Source organism: Lissotriton helveticus, chromosome 12 (assembly GCF_964261635.1).
Source record: "Lissotriton helveticus chromosome 12, aLisHel1.1, whole genome shotgun sequence".
NCBI classification, from domain to species: domain Eukaryota; kingdom Metazoa; phylum Chordata; class Amphibia; order Caudata; family Salamandridae; genus Lissotriton; species Lissotriton helveticus.
In genome coordinates this window covers 753128583-753147830 of record NC_136073.1, presented here as the reverse complement: position 1 = coordinate 753147830, position 19248 = coordinate 753128583, and the positions used below count along the sequence as shown (strand labels likewise).

General features: G+C 44.5%; 1 protein-coding gene across 3 annotated transcripts in view; it reads left to right on the top strand.

Annotated features, from left to right (window-relative positions):
* The first annotated feature begins 2221 nt into the window (after positions 1-2221).
* The window catches only part of LMNA (lamin A/C), a 130377-nt gene continuing 113350 nt past the window's right edge, over positions 2222-19248 (top strand). Inside the window, exon 1 of one of the 3 annotated variants that reach the window (XM_078670384.1) lies at positions 2222-2696. In XM_078670384.1, the coding sequence (XP_078526510.1) occupies positions 2347-2696 (350 nt within the window). In that variant the 5' untranslated portion in view covers positions 2222-2346. Of the gene's footprint in view, positions 2697-14942; positions 15432-19248 lie in introns of those variants that run through there. The other 2 variants (XR_013603767.1, XM_078670385.1) reach the window with 2 other exon arrangements.

Sequence of the window (19248 nt, the reverse complement as noted above, 5' to 3'; positions counted from 1 at the left end):
AATGAAAGCTGACCAGCTAACATTTGTAAATGGCCTTCCACTACACCCAAACACATGCTGCCACGCTTTAGTAACTTTTGATCCATTTGAGCAAGAAACAATTTGTTTTTTTTTTGGTTAACATCTGAATATAGAGCAGAGATGAATTATGTGGCAAGTGCGGCAAATCCATACTCATGCAAAAAAATCTGCACCCACAGAATCGCATAATTCTAGTGGTCCTGCTTATGAGTGTCACTAACGAGCCACTCAAGCCCATGTCTATAATCACGAGCATCCATCTTGTGAAACACTGAGGGTTAAAGGCTACCAAGATTGCAACATGATGGGATGGGGTATTGGGAACTACGAAATTGCATTTGGATATGCAAATCTATTAAATGTACTGACATGAAACAGAAAAAAAGAAACAAATAAGCCCCTTTTTAGGTCGAGCATGGGCAGCGTATGTGCAGCTATGCAAAGTATACTGTATTAGAGTATGCACTGGAAGACCCGCCCACTCTCTGCTCATATTTTTTATTGGCTTGTGTCATTGTCCATCGTAAATGCTGGCTTCTGATTTGAAAATAGGCTTGTTAGTCCCTCCTTGGTACTGCCTTGTCTTCATTTGTAACCTCCCATGAGGACTGCCCCTTTTACTTCAGTTGTCACACAGTATGTCTTTTTTAGTCTGTAAGCAATATTTTCTTTAACGAGTTTCTCCTACTGAAGACAAAACATGCTTTCCAGCAACATTCAGCACGCCTTGCGTGCTTTCTCTTTCCAAGCAGCCCGGGACAATGGCAGCCACTTCTTTGAAATTAAACAGTTCTCGAATTTACAAGAGTTTGAGCTATTGGCATTGTAAATGATAATGCCTTTTATTTATGAGTACATTATCAAAACTGATAAATAAAAGGCACTATCATTTCAATGCCATTAGCTTAAACTCTCCCAAATGCAAGACCTATTGCATTGCAAATGTTCGTTCTTTTAAAAGCCCTTTCCAAAACAGGATCGTTCGAAGGGTCTCAAGTGCACGTACCAACCCCAAGTGCTCAACCAGGGGTGCCTTTTTTTTTGTTCTTCAGCGAGATTAGCTTAAACTCTCACAAATGCGAGACCTATTGCATTGCAAATGTTCGTTCTTTTAACCCCTTCCACGCTCATGACGAGCTGAGCTCGTCATGAGTTATGCCTGTCGTACGCTCATGTAGATAACAATGGGGGGGGAGGGAGAGGAAGAAGTGAATTCTGTCTCCCCAGGTAATATGTATAAACAAAAGGAATCCACTTAGGATGGGTTTGGTGGTCCCTACAATTGTGGGGAGCAACCAGTGTTGTTTAAATACCCCTCACACACCAAAAGGCCCCTTGGTGTCATGCTTCATCATCGGGGTCTTCGCAAACCTCTACGGAATGCGGCGTGCTACGACTCGCGACTACGCAGGAGCACTGAAGGTGAACTATGTGTTGGTGTGTGTGGAGTAATAGTATGTGAGTGGTGAGGTGAAAGTGTTGGTTAAAAGATACCTGGCTCGTAGGATGAAAACAAAAACTTTTTATTAAGTCCTTGGCTGGTATCATCAAAAATGTGCAGACGAGGTTGTTATTTACTGTTATGGTAAGACAACCTCAAAAGTGCGTCGACATGTTTCGGAGTAGAAGACTCCTTCTTCAGGACGAGGATGTGCACTAAATATCCTCACCTTACTCACATGTTTAAGTAGATGTCAAAGTGTGCTCTACAAAAATAATTATGGTGAAATGTACCTATCTGTTTTTAAGAAGAAAGTCCGTTGCGCCCAATTTCGCAAAAGTCAGCGCACAGCGGGAAAACCCGCAGCGCGCATGGGGTTAAAAGCCCACTCCAAAACAGGATTGTTCGAAGGGTCTCAAGTGCATGTGCCAACCCCAAGTGCTGAACCACTGGTGTCTTTTTTTTGTTCTTCAGTGAGATTTCTGCTAAAATTATAAATCACAAACAGATACATTCCTGGATTAATAAACAAGACTACAAAAAACTGTGTCGACCCCAGCAATGTTACTTATTCGTAACCCTATTAAAGTTTCGAAAAACAACAACCCTGCCATAGCTTTTTTTTCCTCTCTCCGGTTTTAAATAGTTACAGATTTCTCCCTGTTAAAAGATCTTGTACTTGGAAGAAAAAAACTGAAGTGTGTAAGTGGAGGGTGTGGCTGCGGAGTCAGCACGCTCCTCCCTGGGCCCGGCCGGGATATGTGAGCCGGAGCAGGGAGCTGCGGGCACACTGACAGCCAGCGGCCCCGACGAGCACAGCCAGGCTGCCTGCTGCTCCCGCCAGACCCAGCACGGACACCGACAGACCGACCGAGCCTCGCGCCATGGAGACCCCCGGCCAGAAGCGCGGCGGGCGCGCGGGCGGCGTCGCCACCCCGCTCTCGCCCACCCGCATCACGCGCCTGCAGGAGAAGGAGGACCTGCAGGAGCTCAACGACCGCCTGGCCGTCTACATCGACAAGGTGCGCTCGCTCGAGCACGAGAACGCCGGCCTGCGCCTGCGCATCACCGAGTCCGAGGAGGTGGTGAACCGCGAGGTGACGGGCATCAAGTCGGCCTACGAGGTGGAGCTGGCGGACGCGCGCAAGACCCTGGACTCCGTGGCCAAGGAGCGCGCGCGCCTGCAGCTCGAGCTCAGCAAAGTGCGCGAGGACTACAAGGAGCTGAAGGCCAGGTGAGGGCACGCAGGCGGCGGCGGCGCGCGCACGAGGGCAGCTGCTCTATATAGCCCAATCACTGCACCAAGAATCAGTTATAAACGGTCGCACTCCTTTTATTCACCTCAGAAAGATGAAAGGCTGGCACATAGGAGTCAAGGCTTCTGAGACACTATGTTTTTTTTTTGAGCAGGCATTATTCTGAAGAAGCATTTTATAGCTAAGATTACTAATACAATAATATTTGTAATTATCAGCAATAATAATGCCACTTCTTTTACATGTCATAGAATAATGGTACACAGCACACCTAAAATGTTAATTTTTAATTGTACTTTAGTTTAATGTTAACCAAACAGCAATAGCTGCCACCCCCCCCCCCCCCCAAAAAAAAAATATATAAAGGAATTTTTATGTTTTCGCTTCTGAATGATGAAAGTCTGAGTCGTCTCTGACTTGTGGGAGGATGAATGGATGAGGTGTCACACGCTTCGGGCTTTTCATACACGCTGGTATTTTCGAGGATGCATTACTCTATTGTGCCATTTTTCTAGATTAAAGAGGACTGATAATAATAATTATTAAACATATTAGTGCGAATAATAATATTCATAATCGTTAATGCTGACTCATATAGTTCACACATTATGGCATCTACCACAGCCACGTTGTATGTTACCCAACAGCCACACCTGCCATTCATAAAAAAAATTAATGGGTTATGCTTTAAAGACTCTGAAATGATGAATGATGAAAGGGTGGGTCTCGGTTTGCAGCGAGTTCTCCGCAGCAGGTGCATCAGCTGACGGGCTATCTAATTTTCATTCGTTTGGTTCATAGTAAAATCTCCCTGACTGCTAAATGATCAGACAAGACAAAATGAAAAAATAAATTGATTGCATGATAGAATTGATTATAGTCTGAATACCCCCAGCCTGTAGCTCTTGCTGGCTGATACTTTCGGTCACTTACACGTGCTACAAATAAAATCTCGTCGCCAGAGCGGTGAAGATTCGGTAGGAGTCGAGCTGTAACCAAAACGGCCCCCAGAGGCCCAACATCGCCCCCCACCCGTGCGGCGCACCGGGGGATTGCCCGGTGCCCTCAACGGCCAGTCCGCCCTTGCCACCCACTGCTGCGCCCTATCTTAAAGTTTCTGGGCGATTCGTTGCTTTTTTCCCCTCCAGGACCACGAAGTCCCTTATATGAGGATATTTCGGGAATACTGTATTAGTATTCGGCAGTTTATGGTGCGAGATTTACCGACCTAAGTAGGATCGAGGCCGGGGTGTGACTCGATGCCAATGCCAACTCGTGACATCCCAAAGATTTAGTTTTCAGCAGAGAGTATTCAGCTCACTGAGCGATCCTCCCGGATCCACCTCAGACCCGTGACTTTGTTGTTTGGTGAACTCCAGTAACCTACTGTGCGCCCCACAGTAAAATATGGCCATTCATAGTTTTTCTATTGGAATACTCTAGTTTGTGTATTTTAAAAACACCATTAGCACGATCATAAACCCATCATGGAAACTTGTGAGTGACGATTCTTTCAGAGCAAGAACCACGTCACATATACGCTGCGTTGTTGCACAAGACGTCTTAGACGCTCTCCTGCGCGTGCTTCTCACGGAGGGCGTACTTTCACACGTCTGTGAAGGAAGGTGCCTTTAAAAGTGGCGTGGTATGACACCGCCGCCACACAAAAAAGGGTTGGGTGGCATGCTTGAATTAAACACAGCCGCTCCTGTTCATAACGCCCCACATTCCAATCCAACGATTTGTAGCTCGTTTTGTGCCATTACGAGCAGGAAAAAACATATGGGAAGCCTTAACACCGAGACACTGTTGTAACATCTGTGTCAAATACATGGCCGATCAATTTGTCTTGAGCAAAAATGTGCCCAGCACATCTGCATGTTCCCTTAATTTCGAGGTGTCAATTATACGTCCAGGCCTTCATGCAGATGATGGAGTGTAACTGACCACGAGGAATGTGCCATTTTTAGTGCACGAAGAGTAAGTAGTATTTATTTTGGTGTTTATTTTGTGGCAAAGTGTCGCCGTTTGCCATCTTGGTAGCACTTAGCATGCCTAAAGCGGCTAGAAAAGAAGGTAGGAACTATAGTTGCCTTACAATGCTACCAGCTAGGGTTAGTATAGGTCAGACAGATATTCATGTGAGGCTAGGACACGAACAATTCGGCGACTTGCACACAAGAATTCTGAATCGGTAGCATTAAAGGGATAGGCCTGTGGTTTCTGAATTTTGGGATAGATTTGTGGAGAAAGAAAAGGCCGAAAAAGGAATCAAAAAGATTGTTATAACTTTTACCCAGAGGGTTTCTGAAAGCCTTGCAGACCGTGGAAGAGACGTACAGACACCAGGGGATATTTTTAGCAGCTCGTCTGAGCCTGCCTTGGGCTGTATTACATGTGAACATTCACAGCGAGAGTTTTCCTTCACCACCCAGGACTTCTGTTCTTCACACCTTCAAAATTTCACCACTTGGTAAATAAAAAAAATGCTAATTTCTCTTTGTCCCGTCCACAGCCAACCTGAAGCATTAATAACACATTATAAATGTATCTTAATTTAGTTTTTGGAGATTATGCAAATGGTTTAGGAGAGTGAAGATTTTAGCTCAGGGTTGTCATCCAAAATGCTCAAGAAACGAGGGAGGCGGGGATTATGAAATACCTTCCACGCCTATTCTGGAGGCCTGTGGTTAGAGGGGCAGGCCCATGACGTGCTTCTGTCTGGCTTCTTGTCTTGATATTTCTCCTTAGTGGACACACACCAGTTTTAAAAAATGCATTTTTTCCCCACACGTGTTCATTTTCCGCCTTGCGTTTCCACAAAATCATGGTATCCTCTATCCGTCCTTCACGTCGCCGAGACACATTTTCCAGCTCCCACTACGATCATGATACATTATATTTTATGTAGCGTTTGCCACTACACTCTTGAGTCTTCTTACTGTTGTAAATAGTAGAGGTTACTCTTACGCAGTTCAGTCACTTTCATTTGAAGGATCTGGGGGGTGATATTCTAGGAGTCGGATTCATTGGGATTCCAACCTGTGACGCTTAGATTACCAAAATATATCAACAGCAGAAGCATTAATCCACTGAGCTATCTTATAGTGCTTTCCTCCAAGATATTTTGTCACCTCTTTTCTGAAATAAGTAAATTACTTCAAATTTACATCTTTTAGCCAGTTGCACCAGTTGGGCAATCCCAAAGAAATAAAACAGTACAAGAATCCTGCCTAATCCCACTCTTCTGCAAAAATCCATACTGTGGACAATGTCTCCTCCTTTTCTGTCCCCCTAGCTGTTTAATTACCCCCTTCTACTGCAACCTAATTTGATAACATAGTTATTGTATATATGTCGCTTCCCCAAAATGTTGGTGTATTCTGATTCTCTTGGCTTTCAAATCCCCAGTGATTAGAAAAAAAAGTTGGTTATGAAGAGCAAATTGCCATAGTCCTGTCTTGAGAGGCCTAAAGTGAACTTTGACCTTGCAATCCTACTGCTTGAAACCCATATAGGAGTCTGAATTGAAATGGACACCGTTGTCCGTGCCATTCACGTAGGATTGAAGAGTCAGTCAATTCTACAAAGTGTTGGCGAGCCATTTTGTACAAGTGATGATCAAAGGTTTGCAGCCGAGAATGTCTCGCTAGCAGTGTACAGAGAGTTGGGAGTGTTTATAGGAGTTAGGAGAACATTTGCTTTTAGAGGGTTTGAGGTGATGAAGAGACGTCCACTTATGAATAGTCTACAGACTATTAGCTGGATAAAAGATGTCTTAGGTGTGGAGATCACGAGCTGTCCAAAATCACACATTGCCGTAGTAGCGCTGAAGCCACTTAATTTGCGTGTGGACGTGCTCCTTGTGAAAGGAATGAACGATGCCACTCACAGAAAAGATAGCCAATGGCTGTAGCGGGCGGAAGAAAAATGTGAATGGCACAATATCAGACCAATAGATGAAGAGGGCCAGTTGAAAACCCCTGTAAGAATAATATATGTATATTATTTTACTAAAATCAAAAGGTCTTGGCTAACGTCAGACCTAAAAAGTGAACTAGTTTGGTCACATGTAAAGTATAAAGAGAAGGGAGATAGGATGAATTTTTTAATGTAATAGATTTTCCATTTTTTTATGACACATTAAGCTGTTCATTTACAAACCCCAACCAGTCTTTAAGAATAGTATAGTAGCTAGTGGTTATTTGTGGTAACAAATATTTTCTCTCTGGAAACCATCATCAGGATTCTGAAACAGATCACAGCCCTTGGTCCCTTTCTGTGGCAGCAGACACAGTTACGTAGTCCTTAAACCACGATGTTAATAGTAACCAAACATAGGCCCTTATTAAGATGAGGGTCGGTCATACCACCAACCGCCATCCTTTCGGGCAGATGATCGTCCGATAATGTGTCGGTGGTCCCACCTGCCCGATTAGGATAGGATCGCTTTGCAGGTGGTAGTAAAATGCTTTTTCCTACTGCCGCTTCTGCTGCAGCCCAGGAAAAGATCTGCAGTAGAAAAAGGCACTATGTCCACATCCATGCACAGTGTGCCAGCCACATGGTGCATGGATGTGTGGGGGGCACTACATGTGCCCCCCAGGCCACTTTGCAGTGCCCTCAGGGGACGGGGTGCCCTATTTAAGCTCCCAAAGTCTTTTTCCGTCTGCCAGTTCATGTCGGTGGGGCCGCCATGAACAGGCGGACAGAAAGGGATATCCCAATCCCTACGGCGGTGCTGGTGCAGGCACCACCTCCATTGTAGGTTTAGGAATCTGACCGTCATCCCAATAGGTTCTTTGTTTCTGTTGGAGGCGGCGGTCCTACCCCCAGAACTATGCAGTCTGACCAGCTGCATTGTAATGCAGCGGTCGGACTGATGTCCTGGATGGTGGGCGGCCTAACAGTGGGGGTCCGCCTGCCATCGGAATGAGTGCCATAGGGTGCAAGGCTGAGGACTAGGCCTTGGGAAGTAGCAGCACAGAGTAGTTAGTGCAAATTTGTCACCAACCCTTTTTATATATATGAAAACAATCAACAACATTCATAGTAGTAGGGTGTAGATGGTCATTCTTCCCTTTCATTAAAGCAAGCAACGTAATGTAGTCCCTCTTCAGTTGCTGCAGCTTGAGGCTTTCAAAATGGTCTCATCCGGAGAGAACAACCAATGGGTGTTACCAAAAACGAATGTATAAATGAATAGTAACTTAAAGTGACCACCATATGTGACAAGGTCTCAAATGTTACCCCCGCTCATGGCATAATAAAACGATGGACCCAAATTGTATTTTTATGCTCCCCAGCGCCTCAGTCTCTAAGGTAACGTGAAAGCAGGGGTGGCTCTAGGCTCATGGCGGCCCTGGACAGGGAGCATAGTTAGGGGGCCCTGGAAGAGGGGGTCCGGGCGGGGGGGGGGGAGCGCGGAGGCCAGTGAAGAGTGGGGGGGGTGTCAGGGTGTTTGGAAGTGGAACAGAGCCGGAGGTCACCAAATCCCTGCCAGGGGCCGCTACGCAAATATGTATTCATCCTCAGAGGATTATTATATTAAGGATATATATTGGCGTGGTGGCCCCTGGGGTTTGGTGGCCCTGTGCAGGTGCACAGCTTGCACATGCCTAAGGCCGCCCCTGGTGAAAGTCAGGACACTGGAATTAGAATAACGGTGAAGTGAGGCAGCCTTAAAAAGAAACGCTACCCTGCAACAAACTTACAACTCTGGTTGAATAACAGGCAAGGGTTCATTCATTCTTCCAAATAAGGCCTTGCGCGCGGGTTTAGGAGCGCTTCCTGCTGGTCGCCTCTTGTAGACCAGGCGCTGCCAGGAGCTGACTGTCACATTTTTGTGGTATTTGAGAATCTGGAAAAAAATTGCAACATATTGACTAAAATAAGGGGGGCCCACTTGTTTTTCTTCTCTTCAGTGCCTGCTTTATGTCGGAGCACATTTCCAGTGGCAAAAATCGAATTTCCTGCATTTACTTGTTCATTTGGGTGATTGCTGATTATAACGTATATATTTATTTTAAATGTTCTTCTGTATCCTAACCTATGCAACTGTTCGATTTTTTTTTATAAACTGTATTCTATCCAAAATAGTAGGGGTTGCTGTTACCCAGTTCGGTCATATTCATTCAGTAACTGTAACTAAAGGGCTCAGACACCCGATTGCTATTTGTTTGCGCTATATACACTTTTAAATTAAATAAACCGGTATATAACAATCCTTACAATCCAGGGCCTCCAAGAGGCATTCGCAGTTAAGGAAGGGTTGTTGCATAAAAGGCCTGACCTCCGGCCTCGTTGCAAACGGTACCCTCCAGCTCTCAAAAGAGCAGTACCATGTAAATATGCTCTTTATTTTCAATAAAAAATTACAGAAAAAAAAAAAAAGAGACAGATCTGTTCGGAATCCTCAGAGTGCCCTTGGAGGTCCTCACCCCTCCCCCCCCCCCCCAACCATTCAGTATACAGAGTTCCAATACAGCGAAGACTCAAGGGTGAAATTACCATGAAGGGGTTCTCTGCAGTACCTGATGCTTTGGGCCATATGTATCAAGCAAATTCGCATTCGCAAAGGCCTAAATTCGCAGAATTTCGGCCATTGCGAATGTGAATTTGCTAAATGGTATGTATGAAGCAAAATGTGGTGCAAAACAAGGAATGGCAAAATTTGCGATTCCTTATTTTGCAATTGCATTTAAGGAATTGTAAATTTTGCAATTCCTTAAATGCAATGTATAAAGCAAAAAAAATTAGCAAAATGTCCTTAAGGAATCGCAAATTACCACCAACTAGTTGCGAATTCCTTGAAAAATGCCCATTTTTGCATTTTTCAAAGTGCCATGTGATGCACATACATGCTCTAGGGGCATGTATGTGCGCCACATGTGCACCCATGCATATTTCAAGGGTGCAACCGGGTGTCCTTTGAACACCCCTGCACCCTTGAAATTATTCTCAATTTGCGATTTGCAAATTGCGAATCGCAAATTGAGAATAACTTCCCATTCATTCCCTTGGGGCTCCTAGCCCATAGAAATGAATCGGAAAGTAGTCCTTAATTGCGATTAGCAATTTGCTAAACGCAATTAAGGAATTTTAAGAAATCGCAAAAAAAAAGATTTTGTACATACATACCTATTTGCGATTCTCAAATAGCGATTTCTTAAAAATCGCTATTTGGGAATCGCAAATCAAGTTGATGATACATATGGCCCATAGAGGAGAGAATGCACAGCTGCGAAGTAGCTAAATGCCATGTGCAGTGCCTTGAGTTTGTCTTGGCTTGTAAACCATCAGCACAATGCATTCTGGGACTTGAACACAGTGCATTCTTGGACTTGTAGTTTTGCCTATAACATTTGAACTATGGGCTCAAAGATCCTAACAAGCGTAGAGCAGTTGGATAAAAAGTCAGGACGGGCTGAAGGAGTTAAGCAAACATGGTGACTTGACAGCTATGGATATTAAAGCCCTGAATAAGGTATTATGGCTGGTCACTTATGTCTGAGGGTAAAGTGTCTTTATTTACATCTTACATCACCAGTGGGGTGTACCCTGGACGATATCCCCACGAAGGACTGGGGTAACCAGCAAACTATCAAAATCAGCAAAGCGCCCCTTAAGGATTAAATAAAACTATTAATAATTTTGCATTTCATGTTGCATAATTCACAAATAGAGAAAACAGATGTATTTTGATTATTCTTTGCTTTAATGTATACAAAGATGTTATCTATCTATCTATCTTTCTATCTATTTATCTAATAACTTTGTCCATATGTTCTGTATCATTTTATTTATGTTTTGAGAGTAGGAAATGGTGATGGAGTTGAATTGTCCCACTTGGAAGGGGACATACATAGGCACCTGAATACTAAAAAGCTTCTTCTACATTAACGCATTGAATATTTAAAATCAATATGTTTTCTTCTCATTTTGTAAATTATTTAACATGGGCTGTAAAATTATCGATACCTATATTTACTGCACAAGGGGCACTTAGTTCATTTTCATAGCACTTTTACGCTTGTCATCAATAAGCCTGCAGAATCTACAGTAGTAAATCCCACGTGACGATTTGTGGGCAGTCAGAAACTGACATCGACTCATTTCTGAAAATAGTTGTCGGTTTACTCCAGCCAAGTCCTGGAGTAATTTCCCTTTCAGGATGTGAAGGAGAGCAGTTCACCCCTAGAACTGGTTGAGCCAATGGCTTTTTCTAAGGGTCAAAAATAATACCTCGTAGTGAAAGTGCCTGTTTTTACAGGTGTCAGCCCTTCCCACTGTGCGGAATTGTACACTACCTACAACGAAGAATAGGCAGCCTAAAAAAGTCCCATTGCAAGTGTAGTAGAATACTATGCTTTGCAAAGTTTTCCAGGTTTACTGTTAGGTAAACACGCATACCTAGTTTGCAAATTTGAAAAAAAGAAAGTATAAAAGTACCTTCAAGCCATGTTGCAAAACTCCACCTGCACTTTTACACTTTTCTATTTGAATCAGGCCATAACCCATTAGAAGGGTCCCATTTGATCTATTGTGAGCTTACAGTGGGCCTGCAGCCTGCCGGTTGCTTACCATTGGTCAGCTCTATTGTGACTCTCATTTGATTGGTTCTTATTTGATGGCATTCCTTCCTGTTTTTTAATATTGTTCTCTACCCTCGAGCATAGCATCTTTACGCTCATTTTGATTGGCAGACTTGTATTTTTCCACTGCTCACATTTAAGGAATTGTTTTTTTCTTTTACATTCAGCACTCGATAAGAGTGCATGTGTAGGTTAGACTTCCCCCTCTTGTGCTGCTTCACCTCTCAAATACCCCCCTTCCCATACCGTGCCCCCCACCCCTGCTTGTCTGTAAACATGCAGAAACAGGGATATTTTTACTGGGGCAGAATTTTGTTTCATCAGTTGTATTCCACATATTGCTTAAAAAGCACAAGCCTTGGCACACAAAGACTGTTATGGTGCAGGAGTGAGGGTAGTCTCCTGCACTCACTCTGCTGGCCCCTGAGGCAGAAGGTGTATCTAGCATGACACTTTTTCTCTTCAGGGCCCATAAATCTGCTCCCTCGGCCAGTGCAGAGGAGAAGATGGCTGAATCCTGTGGAAAGTCGATTAGGTCCCCGCAAACCATTCCATTTACATTCTGATGCTTCCTTATTCTTTTTAAGTTCTCTTCACAGTTTCCTTAGATTAAAAGTGTTTTAAAAATATAACATGTCAGTTATAAACATTTAATATACTCAATTGAGTGTATAGTTTTGAGATACCATTAGATATGTGTTTGCTCTCCCTTCAGTATTTTGAAATGTTTTTTTCTTTTACTGCTGGTAAACAATGCTTTACAAACAAACATTAGCAAGGCCAACAGCTTTGCACTCTCATTATAAAGTCAAGATTGGTTGGCTTTGCCAGTGCTTGTTATATATAGTGTTCTGCTGCGACGGTCTGGCAGATTCAGAGGACTGAGGGCCCCAAGCACGAACATTACCATTCTCAACTGTATTAATTGCATCAACCTCAGAAAGATGAGAGGCTAAGGGGCCCCTACTAGGAATTTGAATGTCTTACCTAGATGCTAAGCACAGATACCATCAGAGGCATTGCCCGCTGAGATGTCTCACTGGTGTGTCCTTTGTACCGAGCTGGTGTCTCTTCTATTTTTTTTTAAAGTGAAATTTCCTTTTATCTATGAACTTTACAACCGGAGCTGTTATAACTGATAAAGTTTATGGGCCGATGACCGAGAGATCAGATCTGAGGCGGTACCACCAGGTGAGTGGGACACAGCCGCTAGAATTTCAAGAAGTGGGGCCCGAGCAGCTCCGATCACCTGACCAGTGAGAATCAAGACCCCCAAAATATCAGTTTTTGATGTTTTGAGTCATGACATATATCCGTAATGTACACGCGAGGTATAGTGAATAGGCCACCCCGCTCTAATGGTGTCATCTACTGCAGATGGGAGGAGTGGGCGGAGTGTCTTTTAATCCCACGGTTCTTAGCCGTTCTGACTGAATGAGGTCAATTTCTTTTTTATTCACAAAAGAGGATGATGTATCTGTTTGTTGCCCTGGGCACTGAACATGGCACATCTGTGGCGCGAGACTCTCCGCACAAGAAATACTTTTCGTACATACTCATATACTCGTGTGTTACCAAGAAACTACTTTTAACCAAAATAATTGGTACTGAAAAATAAATTGCACATTACATCATTGCTATTTTGTAATATTTGTTATTGATTTTATTTATTTTTGAAGAGAAAGTGTGTATATATATGTATGTTTTTTGTCCAAAGCTGTATATATATGTATGTGTGTGTGTGTGTGTATATGTGTATATATATCTCTCTCTATATATATATATATATATATATATATATATATATATATATATATATATATATATATATATATATATATATATATATACATACACTGGGAAAAACACACTCTTTGCATCTTAAGTGTCCATGCAAAACTCTTTTCTTATCGTCCGTCCTTGTTCAGACACAAATCAATTTGTCTTCAACTTTGGTAGAAGTAATATTTGAAGTACATCATATGCTTGATCACAAAATTCTCTTCACATTGTAGTAGCACAGAACAGCCAAGCCAACATGTTTCGCGAAATTAATTCGCTCTTTCAGGGCTTCAGAATTTCAGTTCCATCATACTAATAGTCTTCCCAACTCTTGATGAAGGGATCCCAGATTGATCCTGGCACTATGCACTGTATAATATAGATGTCCAATATCAGGAAAAACGGCTATAGCGTCCCATCGATACGAACAGAGAGAGAAAGGTGTGTGTGATGTAATGTGCTATCTAGTACCATTGCTGAGTGTGGGGAGGGGCCATAATTCACAAGATGTACAACCCTGACTGGGTCAGGCTGACCCTCCCCTCGTTTGACAATGGTAATAAATATCATATTGCACTCTGCAGATCTGCATGTGGTTTATGCCAGGGTAGTTATAAGCAGTAGGGTTTAATCGAAACCAGAGCATAATGGATTCAATCTGTGCACTGAGATAAAACCACAACAAGCAAAATTTGTGAATACGATCCAAGTTGTTTTCTCCTGTTAAGTGACTTTAGAATGGAGGATTTAAGTATTTTTTATCAAGCTATCTATGCTCTACTCTGGTAATAATCCCTTTGAACTTTAGTAATAAGTGTGAATCTGTTTGTTAGTACACTTGTTTGAAATAACATGATTTATTGGGCCACATTTAGTTTTACTGGCATGGCACAAACATATATAAATGTGTATGTATGCACATGTGAGGTGTGATATGTTACTTATTACTGCTGTTGAGCATGGATAGGGCCATGATTTACGAGAGGTGAATGACGTGATTTGTTCGGACTTCAGTCTCTTTGTCGGATACTACATGCCCACTATGCGTTCCGTAAGCTTCTATAATGGACTCGGGTCTGAATGTAAGGAGTGTCGCTGTAAGAGACATTTAGGGAGGGACAGACGTACACTCCAATTTGGAAGTCAGTGTGTGCCATGGAATGGAATGAGACAGCTTGCAACGATGAATGAAATACCACATTCACATTAGATGTGCATACAAAGCTGCTCTTATTCGCAACACACCAGGAACAGGGCTGTCTTAACAGCATTATAGGCCCCCGGGCAAAGCAGTGCACTGGTCTCTGTCTACACAACCACTCACAGGGATAAAAATGTTTAACGGAAAATGTGTGTTAAATTGTGATCTGTATGGGGCCCCTATGCCCGTGGGACCCCCGGGCAACTGCCCCGCGTGCCCATGCGTTAAGACGGCACTGACGCGGAACAAAAGCAGAAATATATGCGCAGAGGGCTGTCCTTACATAGTTCGTACAAATTGGAGGTGATGTACATACTCCGGGAACTCCTCATTTGAGATATCGTTGCATGTATGTACATGGTACTTGTGTAGCGTGAACCTAGCTGGAGCACGACCGAGTACTGAACAGCAGCTGTGAGCCCCAGGACAAGATCCATGGTCGCTACCTTCTTTTTGCCTGAGATTTTTGCTGAGACAAAAACTCTGATATTGAACTAAGCCTTGTAAAATATATAGGTGGGTTATTTCAGGTTTATTGCTAGTGGGTTCCCCTCTCTGTCCAAGTCTCCATGTAATAAAAATAAAGTAATGACACTGAAGGCGTGGAGTTGGCAGCGTAATGACCCCTCCCTTGGCTTGGTCTGGCTATGTGAGCTGGAGCCGGAGAGGAGGGCGCATTGACTGCCAGCAGCAGAGACGAGGACAGTCCAGCTGTCGGTTGCTCCCTTGCCTACCCGACAACGGATTCTGTCTGGATTCTGACGGAACCTGCACCCGACGTCTGCTGCTATGGAGACCCCTGGCCAGAAGCGCAGCACCCGGAAAGGAGGTACCCCGCTGCAGTCTCCCACCCGCATCACCCGGCTACAGGAGAAGGAGGACCTGCAGGACCTCAATGACAGACTTGCGGTCTACATCGACAAGGTGCGCTCGCTCGAGTCGGAGAACGCTGGGCTGCGACTGCGCATTACTGAATGCGAAGAGACAGTGAACCGCGAGGTGACGGGCATCAAGTCGGCCTACCAGGTGGAGCTGGGGGACGCGCGCAAGACCCTGGACTCCGTGGCCAAGGAGCGCGCGCGCCTGCAGCTCGAGCTCAGCAAAGTACGCGAGGACTACAAGGAGTTAAAGGCCAGGTAAGGCGACTGCCAAGCTAGCAGGGTAGGACAGGCTGTTAATACTACTGTGCTTTTTCCTGGTGGCCTGGAGCCCTTGGAAGTGGTCTTCAAAGCCCAGGGCCACTCCTGGTGTCTATGACACTTCCCTCAGCTCTTCAGGGTTAATTGTAGCAGCCCTAGGGAGGCTTCAAGAGAAAGAGAGGCAGGGAAAGAGAGAAAGAGAGAAGAGACAGAGGAAAGAATGAGAGAGAGAATGGGTGGCTGGAATGAGACCTTGGGCGAGGCAACCAAGAAAGCGGGGCAGTTCTGAGTATTTTTGCCTTGGCTGATTTTGGTCCCCTTGTCTGGAGCTAGCACCATCTTGTGTTTCTTATGGCTCCTGGCACTGCACATGTTGCAGATTGCTAGTGCAATAATTCATTTATCACCACCCAAACATGCCCATTTTATCAATCGCCGATGAAGGATCGGCTGGGTCAGGGGTGCCAGGATTCAGGCGTGTGACCTTGAGCTCACACACAGACAGCTTTGAAGAGATATTAATCTGCGGACTCATTTTGCAGTTACTACTGGTAATAATTATTATTATTATTGCTGTAATTATTATTTCAATATTAATAACCTTTCCAATCATATTAGCAGTAGTAATATTGGTAATATCATTATTAATATAATCATTCATGTGCACAAATAGTTTTGAAGAGACATTCAAACTGCTGAGTCATTTTAAAGTTAATATTATTAGAATATGAATAATTCCAATATTAGTAGTAGCAAAAATCATGATAATATAATTAGCAGTATTTATTTAGTCATTTATGTGCCAGACATTACGGGACAAAGTAAGTTGCCCGCGTGGAAACATGGTCTGACAGTTGTCATTCCCCGTCAAATTGTTCTTGAAATCATGACATGCTGAGTCATCTCGACGGGTTTCAAGTTTTGGGCATGTTAATGGACCTAGTTCGTGTGTGTAAAAGACATGTGCATGTATTAGGTCGGAGAGTACAATACTGAAACTTTAAAATATTTGAAATATAAAGTGGATGGTCTACAAAACTTGAAACAAACTATAAAAAACACGAGTTTGACAATACTATAATTCACAAGGGCGGATAGAACTCATTCTAAATCTCACGTGATTTGGAACCTAAATATTGTTAGTGTTTTTGTATTTTGACTTTGCCTTTCGAGGTCCTACCCTATGCAATTCTCTCCCTATAAATATTCGGAATTGTACTTCCTTTTTGGAGTTTTGTAAACTGTTGAAAACTTGGTTATTTTAACGTCACTGCTTTCATGCAGCGCCGCGAAACCTCGTTGGGGTAGCCATGTGCTTTACACGTTTATTTATCGTTAATCAAAATCCGTGAGCTAATAGGGAATGCCCAAAAACATCACATTGAACTTGAGGGGTTCAGATTGCAGCCTGAAACGTACAACAGGTGCGTCAACCGACTGAGCAACCTAGTCATCGTTAATTTCTTTCACTTGGTTCAGAGTAAAAACTTGCTGATAAGTGTGCAAAAAACACTTTACTGGAAAGGACCAATAAGCTTAAATTCTTTGGCTTTCTGTGTCTCCTTCAAAATGGCTAGTCTTGCACCTTGAACTTCCTTCATTCATAACATTCCTTGAAACATGGCTCGTGCAGGGTGCGCCCATTACCACATGCACACGTGGCCCCCAGTGCTTTAAATGGGCAGGTACCGTCTGGTACTGAGTACCTGCACTTCTTAAATGTGAAAGAGGAGAGTACCTGCACCTCTCAGCAGGGATGTATTACTTTTAACCCCTCCCATGCTGGTGACGGAACCGCTCCGTCACCAGCCTCGGTCGCGCTGTGCTGGTGACGGAACGGTTCCGTCACGGCCCGCTCGGTGCGCCTGCGTGGTACTGATTTTGCGCCTGCGCGGTGCGTTCTATTAAGCGGGCGGGCCGTGACGGGACCGCTCCGTCACAAGCACAGCGCGCCCGAGGCTCGTGACGGAGCGGTTCCGTCACGAGCATGGGAGCGCCGCATGCCCCCCTCCTTCCCCCTAGCGCTGCGGCGGAATTGCCGCCGCAGCAAAGGGGTTACTGGAGAGAACCAGCACTTCTCAGAAGCAAACAGGGACTCTGGGATGGTGAGTACTGGTACTGCAGACCTGCCAACTCGCACGGTGCCACTGTGTGGCACACGATATCGACCTCCCTTCACACGGTCACTCAGTGAGTAGCCGATATCACACGGTGGCAGGGAAAACTAGCTGAAAACCACTGCAAGGAATGGATTTCCAGCTTGTCTTTGGAATCTTTGAATAGCCGATGTCCATTACGAGAAGTGACAACACCCCAACACGTTTGCACCATCCTCATCAAGCTTTTTTTGGGGGGTGAGGGCGTGACTAGAGGTTCAGGGGGGTGCGAGGCCCTGCCCCCACCAGGGCACAACTCCCTCCTCACATGGTGACTTGTTTTTTAGTTGACAGATCTGGTACTGAGATGGTGGTGCACCTTATAAATATCCATTTGAAGCACCGCTTGCACTCAATTAAAACCTTTAAACCTCCAGAATGAGGAATAAGGTGCTCAGCACAGCGTAGTATCGATTCCAAAGCGCATAACAGCGCATACACTCTATTTGCCCCAAAGTTGTAACCCTGTCGTAGACACAAATGGGAGTTGGAGCCCAAAACTGGAATATCGCACACATCAGGAAGGTAGCCCTTGTTTCCACAGTGCGTATAGATGAATCGTATAGATTTTTGAAAAGGGAAATGAGCAAACATACTGCACTATCTTCAGGGCCACTGGCATTATGGGCTGCTGCAGCATTTCCATAATCACGGATATGTTGCACTTGCCACAAAATCTTCTGTATAATTTGCAGATGTTAAAAAAGTACGTCTATCTCAACCGGATAAAAAAATTACACAAATTCTACCAACACACGTTGCCGCGCGGTGATAGGCCTTTTGTCATGCAGCGACAGATCACCTTCCAGTTGCGAATTGCTGTCTTCAGGTGTTAAACTGATACTGATAGGCTGAAACATTTGCCCATATAGTGTTAGCATGTGTACAAATGACAAAAAACTAATTGTAGAGTCAGGAATCAAGGTATTGTTGCTGCCACATTTCAGAGTGATGCCCTTTCACAATTCACATTAAAAAAATGTTAGGGAGGGTTGTATGATAGAGGCTCGCATGGCTGAACAACACGTGCCTCTAACACGCAGCCCAGGGGTGTAACATAGGCCCCCGCAGCCCCCACGGTGCGGGGGCCCCAAGCTCCAGGGGCCCCAAGCTCCAGGGGCCCCCCTCAGCACTCCACTCTGGCCAGAGAGCTCATGATTGAGCCTGGAGGGGGCCCCTTTTCATACCGTGCAGGGGGCGGCCCCCTCAATTTTCATTACACCAATGACGCAGCCCCAACAAGAATGCATCTAAAGAACTCCGTCCTCTACTACGCATGCTTTTGCAGCACAATTTTGTGGTAAAGGCATGTTTGGTAAAGGGATGTGTGGTAAAGTTCACACCCCAGTCCCTCCGCCCTGAGTCCTAAAATCCTGGCCCCTGCCCTATAACCTGACCTCCCCCTGAGCCTGAAAAAAGACTCCACCCCTAAAACCTTAAGCTATTCTGACTCACCCTGCCCTGAGCCCTAAAAACGTCCCCCTGTCCTGAAGACTGGCCTTCCCCCCCCTGCCCTGAGCCCTAAAGTTCTGCTCGACCACTCCCCTGCCCTACGTCCTAAAAACTGGCCCCCTCCCTTAAAACCTACTACCCTTTTGCCCCCCCGCCCTAAAACCGGCACGCTCCCTTAAAACCTACCCCCCCCTGCCCAGTCCAAC